This window comes from Arachis ipaensis, chromosome B1, assembly GCF_059453495.1.
Source record: "Arachis ipaensis isolate K30076 ecotype BB chromosome B1, ASM5945349v1, whole genome shotgun sequence".
Classification (NCBI taxonomy): Eukaryota; Viridiplantae; Streptophyta; class Magnoliopsida; order Fabales; family Fabaceae; genus Arachis; species Arachis ipaensis.
Window position 1 is genome coordinate 77461495 of NC_142436.1, and position 14075 is coordinate 77475569.

General features: G+C 30.6%; 2 protein-coding genes across 2 annotated transcripts; both read right to left on the reverse strand.

Annotated features, from left to right (window-relative positions):
• Positions 1-106: 106 nt before the first annotated feature.
• Positions 107-1859, reverse strand: LOC148577116 (large ribosomal subunit protein uL23-like). The gene is made up of 4 exons (XM_088501485.1): positions 1757-1859; positions 1498-1545; positions 577-943; positions 107-350 (listed from the first exon to the last, which is right to left on the reverse strand). The coding sequence occupies exons 2-4, from the start codon at positions 1511-1513 to the stop codon at positions 266-268; spliced, it is 468 nt and encodes a 155-aa protein (XP_088357611.1). The 5' UTR covers positions 1514-1545; positions 1757-1859; the 3' UTR covers positions 107-265.
• A 1967-nt stretch (positions 1860-3826) lies between these two features.
• Positions 3827-7768, reverse strand: LOC148577117 (protein-tyrosine-phosphatase MKP1-like). Its single transcript, XM_088501486.1, has 3 exons — positions 4747-7768; positions 4455-4640; positions 3827-3978 (listed from the first exon to the last, which is right to left on the reverse strand). Exons 1-2 carry the CDS (start codon positions 7228-7230, stop codon positions 4584-4586), a joined length of 2541 nt encoding a protein of 846 aa, XP_088357612.1. The 5' UTR covers positions 7231-7768; the 3' UTR covers positions 3827-3978; positions 4455-4583.
• Positions 7769-14075: the final 6307 nt, after the last annotated feature.

The following is a 14075-nucleotide window of genomic DNA, read 5'->3' on the forward strand; positions in this document are numbered from 1 at the left end:
AAAACCTGTTACTAAATCTAAATCTACCATACAAGGCAAAGCACCTTATGCTGCAAATTAAACACTAAGAGTGAAAATCAAAAAGTCGATCAAGAACAGATTGCCATGGTATAAAATTGAGTTCATAAAACAACTCCCAAAATTGAATAGACAATTCTTTAGTTGATACATATGGATAACAAAGTCCTAGCAAAAGGGGCATGTATAACAAGAACAACTATCTAAGCAACCATTGATGGACTTTTCTCAAATAAAGCAGCACAACTTAGATTATGCCAATTTTGTTGGCTACATCCAAAGCGTCGTAATCCGGAGTCAACCTCACATAGGCTTTCTTCGTTCCGTCCGGCCTGCATACAAGGAAATGAAAAGTTTGTTAAAACATTATAACACACCCAAATATTATAATCCACACAACGAAGCAGTCTGCATTCGATTAACATAAGAAACACAATCTTGTAACATTGACATATAAATGATTAATATTAGTATTGTATTAATTCTAAGGATGCTCGAAAACAGCAACTAGCAAAGTTTACATGTAGCAGAATTGAAATGCTTTGTCTTGCCCGTTACCTGATCAAAGTATTAACTTTCTTGGCCTGAATATCATACATTTTCTTGACGGCATCTTTAATCTTCTTTTTGTCAGCACGGAGGTCAACAATGAAAACCAGTGTGTTGTTATCCTCAATCTTCTTCATTGCAGACTCTGTGGTAAGAGGAAACTTAAGAATCTGATAATGGTCCAACTTGTTTCTTGGTGGTGCACTGATGCGAGGATACTTAGGGTTCCTGTCCTTCTTGAGTGTCTTTGGTCGGTGAAATGTGACTTTGGTCCTGATCTTATTAGCTTTCTTTTTAAAGACTTTGCCACCTGATTTAACAGCCTTGGCTGCCTTCAAAGCCTGAGCTTTGGGATCAGCCTTTTTGGTATTATCAGCTACACAAGAACAACAATCTTGTTAGATTCACTATTTTAAAATGATTTCCAATATTTGCTCCTATACCGCTAAATCGACGTTTATAAAAATAATGCACTAAACTACTGTATTGTCAAGCTTATATAACACATTGGGGAATCTGTCAAGATGAGTGCTGAACATAGTGCAAATCACAGTATACACAAAACTAAGAAATTGTTTGCCAATGTCTCAGCAAATACTCCAGAAACAAGTCTAAAGAGAAAAGTATAAGAAATTATAAAATGGTTATCATTAGTTCAGGTACAAACCAAGGAAATGAGCACATCCATGTCCTGTAAATTAGGTTCACTTATTCATATTCTAAGTTACTTATCAGTGTTATGTACAATTCAAAACTCAGAGCCCTATTGACCAAATACCAAACAAAAAAATAAAATAAAATAAAAAATGGATAACAATCAACCAATTAACATTAGCACAAACACACAAAGGCACATTAAAAGGAAGATAAAGTATGTACATGAAAATTTGGACAATAAAACCAATAAAAAATGTTTAAATTTGAAATTACCCTTAGCGGGAGCCATTGCAAACGCTCAGCTACCCTTCTAACAAGCTCCTGCACATGCATATATCGATAAATTGAATAAACCCGTTAAAGCATAAAATAAGGTTAAAAAAGAGGGAAAATACAGAAATCAATGAGAACTTCAAATATTCAAATTCAACAATGGCTCCTCTGATTCAGTAATAAAATTTATGGGTGACTATAACAAATCGTATAGGTAAGTGCATGTGAATCTGAATCAGTTGAAAGTAAGAAAGCTTACAGTTGGAAGAGCTGGTGCAGCTGCTGAAGATTAGGGTTTTGGATTTGTGAACATTACGTGGATACGAGATTTATACAGAACACGAAATTACGGGAATAACCTTGTCATCGCAGTGACCCGAAACATGAGTTTTGGGCCCCTGTTCGAATCTGTTGTTGAGAGCGGCTATGGCCCATGAGCCCCAACAAAGCCCTTTTAAAACTATCTCAACTACCCTTACCAAAAAAACCCACAAACCAATTTGGGTTCGACAGTAGTCAGCTCACTTGTCCAGTGTCAGGAGTCTCTTACGGGTTGAAGAATATCGTAAGTATAAAAAAAAAAACCCACAAGAATGAAAGACCGTATTTTTCCGTTATCGAGTGTGCGAGTCAATACATACAAGGACACTAAGTCATATACAAAATGAGATATAAACAAGATATTGTGTTTTGAAATACTGGAGGAAAATATATTTTTTTATTTTTTTATTATTTTTATTATTAAATTTTTATAATTATATTTTTTATTTTAAATTTTGTATCAAAAATAAAGATAAATTAAATTTTTTAATATTTATTTTATTTTTATATTTAATTTATCACTGAATAAAATATAAAAATATTAATTTTTATATTTTTATCATTTGTATCTTATTCTTAATATCTTTTTTTTTTTAAAACTAAACGCAGCCTAAATGATTGGTTCAACTACTTAAATCAAATATAACTAAAATATGTAAAATGATATTACAGTGTATATAGATATATTGCACATATAGCAAATTTTACGAAGTGTTTAACTTTTAAGTTGTGTTTGTTTTCGAGAATAGAATAAGACAAGATACTGAGAACAAGACATAAAGAACAGAGATATAAAATTTTGTGTTATTGTATTCTATTTGGTGATAAACTATAATAAATTATAAAAATTTAATTTATTCTTATTTTTTTCATTCAAAAAATTTAAGATAAAAAATATAATAATAAAAAATATAATTATAAAAAATTAACAAAGAATAATAAATAAATTATGTTCCTTGTTAGTATCTTTGTGTCCTTTCTATCAGGATGAACACAAAATACACTAATTCAGTATCTCTAAATATAATATCTCTATTCATATCTATTCTGTTAAATACAATTTTATATCTCTCTATCATTATCTCAGTGTTTTGTATCTGTAAACAACCCCAGCCTTAACTATTGTTCTTAACATTGAATCAAATATTGTGATGGTGTTAGGTATATATTTAAGGTAGCAAATAGTTGTATGTATAAATTAGCGAAAGAATAGGACAAGTTGGCATTTAAGTATGACCGCTTTATGATGCGGTGCCTAGTTTTCTTCAAATTGAGATGTCAGCGGTAATGCAAGTATACAATTAATTGCAAAATATAAATTGAGAGTTAAATGGCTACTATTTGTTCTTTATTATAAATGACTCTATCCAGTGTAAGAATCTGGAAGGATGCAGAAACAAAAGAAGCTCAAATCTGTCTCGGTTTCTACGAGTTTCGAGATTTTTTGTAATTAAATTTCAAATTTACTCTTAGCTTTTAGTTTAATATAGAACCTTTTTTTTTTTAAACTTAATTTTATCTTTTCTTATAATTGGTAAAATATTTTTCTTCTCTGAAAAAAAAAACAGCAGTAATCTGCAAGACTACTAGTACTCAGCAAACAACCCATTTTTTATGATTTTGTCTAACTAAATCAATCTTTAATAAATAGAAATTAATATACAACTTTCGTCTCTTTCATGATTAAAAATAATAATTAAATCTTACTATGCACAACACACTTTTTTCAAGTTTGTCCCTTTGTGGTAGTTCACTATTTCATTTGTTATTTGCAGCATTAAGATAATTTTTCCCTTTTAATAGTCATGTTTGCCATTTCATTGTATCATAAAAGGTATTTCCATTTTAAAAAAAAAAATTTACCATAGTTTCTTTTTTTCTCCTTTACATTTTAAATCTCTTAGAATACCATGACTACTTGACTAGCTATTAAGGAGTGTGATATCATCCAATCTCTTTGTTTGAATCTAGAAATTCCTGATTCAGGGATATATGAAGTAAAGCATCATGAGAGAAAGCATGAACATTTTTCTTTAAATCTAATAAATGTGAATAAGCAAGAATTTTCTATATGCAGAACATAAATGTCCAAATTGAAGGTGTAAAAGCACTGTACAATAAGCTGAACTAGGATCATGGACTTGGCAAAGTGGCAACCTCCTGCAACCAACAAGCAACAAAGTTTATTATTGGTGGTGCAAATATCATTTCTCTAAATCGAAAACAAAAACTCTCAATCTCATTATTTTGAAATGACATGATTGTCTGCAAACTTATTATTCCCTCCCTGAACATAAGTATTAACAATAGTTACATGAAGTTGTTATTCTTGAAACTATCCATCAACACAAAATACATTTGAATTACCATTTCATGCAAACGTTCATTAGTATTTTTCATGCAAAAAATTAAACCAGCAATGCTAAAGCTTTGTCTTTTCTATTGAGATTCAATAAGAATTTCAAAATCCACACTTGCAACTAAGTTTAGAATAGTTAAGTTAGTTCTAAACATGTTATAAACAACACAGAAGATTTAAAAAAACAACTATTACCATGATATAAAAAATCAAGATTAATTGATTAAGGAAAAATATTTTGAACTAGTAATGGAGATTGTAGGATGCCTATCAATACCTCACTTGATATCTTGTCCCAAGGGAAGATCAAAATCAGAGAATGAAAGTGACGTAGGTAATCACAGCTGCATACGCAGTAAAGGTTATGCAAGTTATTGGAGACGAGGGCTCTGCTACTATCCTTTCGCTACAATGAACTCAGCAAAGAGTGGAACTCTCGTGGTTCTTCATTCTGTCTAACAACCTATTCACAAAAGGAATTTAACAATCAACATGTTATTAAAAAGGAGTTATAGTTATAGCAAGGTGTGACAAAAGTCAAACTTGATAAAAGAGAGATAAAGGCATACCTTGACAATAGTATTCTTCGGCAAACTTAACCGTGTAAGAACATCACAACCAATTCGATTCCAGTCAAATTCTCCTACAAAATCTGACTTCATACCTCTGATTAACTGAACCCGTGAAGCATCGCAACTGAAAGACCTCCCTATCCAAAAATATAAAATGTTTCCCTCATTGACATCAAAAGTTGGAGAGAACACAACAAAAGCAGCTTTAGATTCCAGATGACTTGCACCAAAAGTCTCGATCTTTTCTAAATTGGGCCAGCGGTATACTAGAGTTTGGGATATCTTGCACTGCAATGAGCCATCCCCATTATGAAGTGAATCTGATGATGTAGGCTTCAAGTATCCACTTGAGGAACCATATATTGACAACTCACTAGACTTTCTAACGGGCAAAGAATCCTTGTAGTCCACATTAATTGAATTAGCGCCTGTGTCCTCGACACGATTGTTAGTTCCACAAGAATTATATGTACTATCTGATGGTTGCGAACAGCTTAAGTTGCCATTCTCAAGAACCCCATCCTGTCGATTAGCATGCAAAGGCAATGGTTTATCTGTTACCTCTGTTTTATCATTCATTAGAGGCAACTGCAAAGACTTTGACAAACTACCCCTGCGTTCGGCCAAGGAAGATGATGGTTTTTTCAAAGGCAACGGGGCTGGGTGAGAATGAGGATGTGACAACTTGAAATCACAGATATCGGCACTATTAGATACTGGTTGGGAAGTAGAACTTTGCAACAGGGTCAAATTAGAAAACTTGGACAAAGATGAAGACACTGGATTGGCAGTCAAAACTGCAGAGTTATCTGGGGAAACCTCTGACAAGAACTTCAAATGAGAATTGGAATCAGAAGAAACAGAATCTGGAGAGATATACGAGGGCGAAGATGATGATATAGATGATGAGGATGGAGATGAAGTTTTTGTTGAATGAATACACAACATGGAATCGGAATAAACCCTTGGGAGGGATGACTTAGGGGCTGTGACAATCTCCTTCATATGAGAAGAGGAAACTTTACGCCTTAAGGCACTCCAACTACTCTCTCTTGCAGGAAGATGGGTTTCATGTTCATCCTCTGATGATGGAAATGGTGGCACAAAACCTCCAACAATAGCTTTTTGGAAAACTTCATAATCAACATCATAGGAGCCCACTTTCCTCTCACCCGGCCGAACCTTAGCACTTGATTTGAAACTTTCTACTTTACTGTAAGATTTATCCATCAAAGGCAAGAACCTTGAGAAAACTTCCCAGAAGTCAGCAGGTTCATGAGCTTCCCTAATCACTTTAACGGGTCCTTCCGCTTTCTCATAGCGAATAATCTGACCAACAGCACCTCTGGCATCCCTTTCCATGATGGGATCACACTTCATACCAATCCAAACAAATATTGCAGTGGGAATATGTACAAAAAAAGCTCCCCTGGAGTCCAATGCGGAAGGCGAAGGATCCGTTAACATTTTGGGGACGAGATGCAAAGGATCATAAGGCGAGTGTGGAGCCATCCTATACATCCTAAGCAAAGAGGTAGGGCTAAGAGGAACTGCATGCACCCTCTTCTGGCACTGCAACAACTGGCAAGCAAAACCCATATTCGGATCGGCAATACCCCTTGCAGCCTTCACCAACTGAAAAGCATCATCAAAGCTCTGTCCTTCCCTCCACATGAGGTATGCAATCACCAACGAAGTAGACCTAGACACACCTTGACAACAGTGCACAAACACCCTACCACCTTGTTCCCTAACATCCTCAAAGTAATCAAACACATCATACAAGATACTAGTTATATCCTCCGAAGGACTATCCTGAAGCCACAATGTTCTATACACAAAATCAGCCTTAAAATACTCGGGGCACACAAAACCAACACAGTTCAAGATATGAGTGATCCCATTCTGTTTCAATATATCCCTATTCTTAGCAACAGCATCACCACCAAGGTAAACATGTTCAGCAACCTTTGAACACTCCTTATCAAAAAATGCAATTCTATCCCTCTTCAAGAGTCCACTAACACCATTATTGTTACAACTATTATTATTACCACTACTATTACTGCCATTATTGCAATTCCTATCATTGTTCATCTGAATTGAGGAGAGATCAAGTTTCAACCTTTCACCAGGGTTACCTCTCATGCCGCCACCAGGGGTCAACGGCGGCTGCGGGGGCAACCACTCCCCAATGTCATCAGAGCTCGCCTGCGGCCACTCATCGAGGCTCCGCCGGGCTATCGAAAGCGGCTGGAGGGGCGGCAGGCTCGACCGGGACTTGGAACTCTGCTGCGATCGCGGCGTAAGTGGCGGCGGACAGAACTTGCGATTCTGGCCGGTGACAGTGTCTCCGCCGCAGGAATTTGGATCCGCCTCACCGGATGGGTTATTGCTGGAAGCGGTGCCGGTGCGAGAGGAGGACCACGACGCCGACCTCCAAAACACTCTCCGGTCACCAGCATCGTCGTTTCCCACCATGAGAGAAGAAAAAAGGGATTTTTGTGAAAACCTTAGTAAGATATGTCGGGGGAAGAACCCTAGCAGTTAGATTTTCAGGTTTTTTTTTCTGCTATGGATAAAAGTTAGGGATTAAGCGATATTTAAGGAATCGGAGCCAATTAGGGTTCTGCATTTGAAAATAGGGGAGAAAAACAGAACCCCAGTTAGGGTTCGGGAAATTAGGTTACAAGGAGAAAATTGATCAATGGAAACCGAGTCAGAAATCTTCAACTGAAAATTTTGTTGAAGGGTATTTGGTAAAGGGAAGGAACCGTCCCATGGGTACGATAAAGATGAGATTTTTCTTTTCTTATTCCATTTTTTTCTATCTTTTGTTGATGTAGATAAGAATGAAAGGATTAGGGATTTGAGCGAAGAACATAACAAAAGGGAATTTTGGAATTTGGACTGAAATTTAGAGAAGGGTGTTACTCTTAGTTGAGAGAAGGGAAAATGGGGAAAGTGGTGTGTTTATAAGAGAAATAGAGGAGGGAAGAGAATGATGAGTGAAATAGTGTATTTTGTATATTGAGTGGGACTTTGAAGAACTTTAAAATGAAATTTAAAAAAAAAATTATATTTCTTAACTACTAAATTCTGATTTTAAATAAAAATAAGATGGTGAGGTACAGTCGACTTTACGTAAAGTTGATAGTAAAGAGTTGTTAGATAAAAAATTAGTCAAATTAGTCAAACCATCTAACGGCTCTCAACTATCAACTCTACGTGAAGTCGACTGCACCTAAGTTTCTACCTAAAAATAATATTACGTATTTAGATTTTTTTATCAATTTAGTCCAACTAAATTAAATAATAAAATTTAAAATAATATTAGTCATAATTAATTTTTATGATGTTAAACAAATTTAATTAATTAACAAAAAGACTTAAACATATAGTATTATTTTTTAATTAAATTTTATCTATAAAATTAGAGTTTTATATATATATGACTTGTACTATTTCTCACTTAGGAAAAAGAAAAGGTCATTAATATTTAAAACCCAAGTCTTCTGCAAATTCTTAAACATCATTGAAACACAATTGTCTTAAGTAAAGATGTGATTGTGGTATATTGTGAAAATTTGACCATCTAAAAAGTTGAGAGATAGTGATGATGAAAATGATTTGTCTTGCAATGTAAATTCAAACCCTAATAATACAAACCCATATGATGAAAAACCTTCACTTTCATATGAAACAATCAATTTATTCCTTGGTTTTGTTTGCAAAACATCATTCGTAGAGGTTATTTTCAAGGTTCAAGGAAAGTTATATTTATATTTTGTAGAGATAAAATTTATGCATATATAGTTAGAAATTTAATTTATTTTATGCATTTATTTAGTGAACTTTTGTGAACTAATATTACTAATATCTTTTCAAAAAAATTTACTAATTCCAACATTTGATTATAAAAATTAGCACCATTTGTTGGCGTATTTTTTTTTTTACATAATTTTAATAAATACTTCGTAGTTTAATTTATATTCTATATGGATAAGCGATTCATAGTTTATTTTTGGTATTTATATAACACAATTGTTATACATTATTGGTAAATCATAAAAATTATTTGAATCCAAGACCAAAAATTGCAACATTTCTTCATTGACCTTTATTATTATTTTTTTCCTTGTCTCTTTTCTTAACATGAGTGCATGAGGGTTGATTTTACCCATGCGCTTCTCCTTTGACACAAACAAAATAATTTTGCAGGCAAATCATTAAAATAAATTAAGGGGATCAAAAAATTACACGAATAAGTCAAATAAAAATTTTTTTCATGAATCAACTAGTTCACATTTTTATATAGTTCGAATCAACCTAATTCGAATTCTATACATGTAGATGAAATTCGAATTAGGGTAATTCAAACTATATAGAAATGTGAACGAATTGATTCATGAACCAATTTTTAATTTGACTTATTCATGTAATTATTTGATCCTCTTGACTTATTTTAGTGATTTACCTTAATTTTGCAGAACCATAAAAAAATGGATCTAATATATATTATTAAAAAAATTTCAAGTATACTAATATATCGATATTTTAATAATTTTTAACTATTAATTTTAATTATATATACTATATATATTATATATATTTTTTATAATTAAGATTAATTATTAAAAATTATTAAAATATCAGTCCATTGATACACTTGAAAATTTTCTTATGTTATTAGGTACTTTCCTAAACTATTATTTTAAGAGTCTCCTAGAATAGTAGAATCTCATATTAGTATCAAACTAATATAGAATGTTTAAATATATAATAAACAAAAGAGTTTGGTAGTGATATGATATGTGTAGCTCTTTGCCACAATGGCATGGAAATGTTAATGACACGATACTATGGATTAGATCATCAACATGTGTATTATGACATACTATATATAGATACATATATTTTAATACAAAGTTGTGGGTTCACAATCTTTAGATGCACTAATGAGGGTTACATTCATGCCTTGTCATATAATTTTCTAGTATATGATTATATTATTCTTTCTATTATTCTTGTCTTTTTTTTCTTAATGTTACTTTATAATATAAAAATTTAATAATAACTCTACTTGAGTAAATCAAAAGGACTAGCAAAGTTGATAGCTATTTGCTCTAAATTGTAGTAAAAAATACAAATTTGCTAATTTTTTATAATAAAAAATATAAATATAGATTTCGGTGAATCGATGTAATTTTTAAGAGGTAGATCTCGATAAGTTTTAAGAGACAGATCTCGATGAGTCAGTGCAGTTTTTAAGAAGTAAAACTCAGTGAGTTAATATAGTTGTTAAGAGAGATTTTAGTGAGTCGACATAACTTTTAAAAAGCAGCCAAAACTGTCATCTGATTCATGCCTCAACTATTGTGTTAAGAGGCAGATCTCTGTGAGTTTTAAGAGACAGATCTCGAAGAGTCAGTGCAGCTTTTAGAAAGCATATCTCGGTGAGTCAATACAGCTGTTAAGAGACAGATTTCAGTGGGTCAGTGTAGCTTTTAAGAAGCAGCCAAATCCGTCATTTGATTCATGACTCAGCTGTTGTATTAAGAAGCAAATATTGGTGAGTTTTAATAGGTAGATCTCAGTGAATCAGTGTAGTTTTTAAAAGACTGATCTCAGTAAGTCAATGTAGCCTTTAAAAAACGAATCTCGATGAGTCAATATAGTTGTTAAGAGACAGATTTCAGTTAGTCGGTGCAGCTTTCAAGAAACAGCCAAATCTACCATCTGATTCATGTCTTAACTGTTGTGTTAAGAGGAAGATATCATTGAGTTTTAAGAGACAGATTTCAGTGAGTCGCTGTAACTTTTAAGAGACTGATGTCGGTAAATTAATGTAACATTTAAGAAGCGAATCTCGATGAATCAATATACCTGTTAAAAGATAAATTTTTGTGAGTCCGTACAACTTTTAAGAAGCAGCTAAATCTGTCATCTGATTCATACATCAATTATTATGTTATGTTTCAGTAATCTAAAATATTTTATTCATCTAAATATATGCACCTCCATATAAATATAATTAAATAAAAAAATATTCAACTCTAATTGTATTTCGTCAAATTTAAGATAATCTAATATAAATTATTTTAAAATATACAATGTATATATAAGGTAGAACGTCCATAAAAAAACATGTCATCTATCATAATTTTAATACCTCTTATCTAACTACTAATTTTATCATCAAAATCTCTTTCAGATATTACTTTCCTTCAACTCAAAAATTGTAAATAATTAGAAGTTTCTATCCCCTAAAGATTTTCGTTAATCCAGATAGTTATTGAACAATTTGTACGTGTCAATTAGCAAGTATATATAAACTAATATCATGAAAATATATATAATATAACAATCTACATAATTGGAGGAATCAATATTCCTTTATGACAATCTATGACATGGGCATGCAGAGTTTTATTATCTATAAAGAGGTAGTTATTTAATTTCATTGGTATTGTTGTTGCAACATAATTAAGCAGCATCAACTACTCGTGAATATGAGGGAGGACCAGCAGTGAATCTAGACATTATGAAAAAGAGACAAGTGTTCCCACTCAATTGCCTTGTTCTTCAGGTTCAGGGCAATGACTAAATTAAATCCAAGATTATTTCACTTCTCACTATTTTGCTGCATCACAGGTAGCATGTGTTATCCCATATCATTCATTACTCTTTTTATAATAATATTTATGTGACAAATACCTTGTTTCTTTAATAAAAAAATATGAAAACTCAGGTGCAGTCGACTTCACGTAAAGTTTATAATTGAGAGTCGTTAGATGATTTAACTGATTTGACTAAATTTTCATCTAATAGTTCTCAATTATCAACTTCACAGAAGTCGACTGCACCTGAGTTTTCACCTAAAAAAAATAGTTCAAGTTGTACTTATATTGTAAGGGATTTTTTAGTCCAACATTTTAATCTCTAAAAGCAATTTTAAAGACAATCCCGCTACGTTATCAACAGTATTTCTACCAACTTCTGTCAATTCTGATTTATAACGGTATTTAATAAAAATGTCTTTATAGATGTGTCTAATAAAAATATTTTTTTTTATGACCGTGTCTAATGAAAGTGTCTTTATAGATGTATTTTCTAGATGTATTTTTTTATACATGTGTTTAAAATATAATAATTAATTATTGTTGGTAATAAGTTAGCAGATAGTATATTAGTACCCTATACTTTTCTTTTTAAAGATTATTTCTATTACAAATACAATTTTTTAATTAATTTTATTGTCAATAAATAATAATATTTGTCCATGTATAAAAATCAGTCACGTAACTGTTAATAAGTATATATAGACAAATTAATTTCTGTGTAATAACTAATAAGCAATACTGCATCAATTTGTAGTTATTTTTAACGCTGATATTTATATTTATTAATATGCTTTTTTAGATTTTTTTTTAGGAATTAAATTTAAAATTTTATTTTTCTTTTTTAAAGTTAGTTATTCTTTTATGAAATTAAAGTATTCAACTAAAAAAATTCTTAGAGACAAATTTAAAGTATTACTTGTGACACAACTGAAAATTTTGAAAGTAAAAAATTAAATGAAAAATTAATTATTTTATTTATTCAATAATTGCCATAATTAAATAATTAAAAATATTTAATAATAGGAAATAATCAAATTTTGTTTTATTTAATATTTATTAATTATTATTAAAATTAATAAATATTAAATAAAACAAATTTAAAATTTTTTTATATTTTTTATATTATCTTTAAATAGTGTACATATTTAGGGTTAGATTTGAGCCAAAACCAAAACATAGGGTGATGAAATTAAATATGGGTCAGAAGCTGAGGTGGCTTAACAGTTTGGCATATCAACCTAGCTCCATTGATATCAATAATTTCTCTTTGTTACTGTTGGTGACATAAAAGGTGACCTGAAATTCAAAACTACTACTATTTGTTTAGTTGAACTCCTATGATGGTTGTTAATTTCTGGTCTCCGGAATTGTAATAATGTTGATAACCAAATTTCTTAGTTTTATAAAGAAGTATTATTGAAACTTGAGTGTTAAAACGGAAGATCCATATAAAATCAGTGGATTTAGAAATTTTATAAGAGGGGTTAAATTAAATATAAAATAAATTAAAATATGACATAACAAAAAATTAATAAAATATAATTTATAGTATATAAATCAAAATTAATAATTATATTATATAACAATTAACATTCAACTATTTACTTTAAGATTTTGGTATTTTTGAATTTATTCTTGATATTTCGTATAACTAAAATTATTAATTTATCATCTGAAATAAATTTTAAAACATTCTCTTTTTCAACATATACAATCATATAATCTGTTAAAAGTTCGTCTTTCATCTTGTTTTAAAGTATTATTTTTATAATTTTTATTGTTTAAAAAATTTATTCAATTATTACTGTTGTCATAGAAAGAGTCAAAATAAAATTTTTTTATAATTGTTACTTTTTAGATTAATCCAAACCTATATTTTTTAATAATTTTTTAATTATTTATATATTTATACGCTTTTATTATTTTCTAAACCTATTTATTAATTACTACTGATATATTATAATACACATGATAATTTATACATATTAAGTTACTAATATGTAAATTTTTTTAGTGTGTAATATACAAAAATATATTTAATTTATAATAATAAATTAATAATAAACTAATTGTAATAATTTTAAAAAAAATTGGAAAGACCATGGCCACCTTAGATCTCTTGTAAATCTCTCACTCTATAAAATAATATTTGGATTTGGATATTCAAAAAATATTTTTTAATTTCTTAAGATATGGACTTTCTCATATAAGTATGATATTGATTCCTCAAGCTAATTAACTATATTAAGAAATAATTAACAATGATAAAGATGGTTTAATGAAGAAATAAGTGCCATTTTTAAAAACAAGTAGTGATGTGTCCAAGTATAATAATTAAAATGTACTATAAGATAATATGTCAAACATTTTAAAATAATTTATTAACATTATAGAATTGAATGATAGCTTTTTGAAAAAAATGACTGAAGTTGTGGAAATTGTTGGTGGAGTTTCTAGATGTTCATAATTTGATTACTTGTTTGCAATTTTGAGACTATAGTCATATGTGTGGACCGTTGCATGACCTTAACGTAATAAATAGTAAGAAAATTTTGAGAGAGAGTTTTGGATAACACCTTAATGGCTAAGAATTAAGATAGTATTGACAATTGGTCAATGTTAATCCCTTTAAGGTTCAGTCTCTGTCATTTTCCATGTGAACTGTTATTGTCTTGTTGTGATTATTGTTTGGGAATGCAAGAC

What these genes read in the sequence shown, in the direction of transcription:
- LOC148577116 (XM_088501485.1), bottom strand. An exon ending in AAAGTTAATACTTTGATCAG is followed by an intron (nt 351 to 576) that starts GTAACGGGCAAG and finishes CCTTGTATGCAG; the next exon opens with GCCGGACGGAACGAAGAAAG.
- LOC148577117 (XM_088501486.1), bottom strand. Translation starts at nt 7,230, where the DNA reads ATGGTGGGAAACGACGATGCTGGTGACCGGAGAGTGTTTTGGAGGTCG. An exon ending in CGAAGAATACTATTGTCAAG is followed by an intron (nt 4,641 to 4,746) that starts GTATGCCTTTAT and finishes TTTTGTGAATAG; the next exon opens with GTTGTTAGACAGAATGAAGA.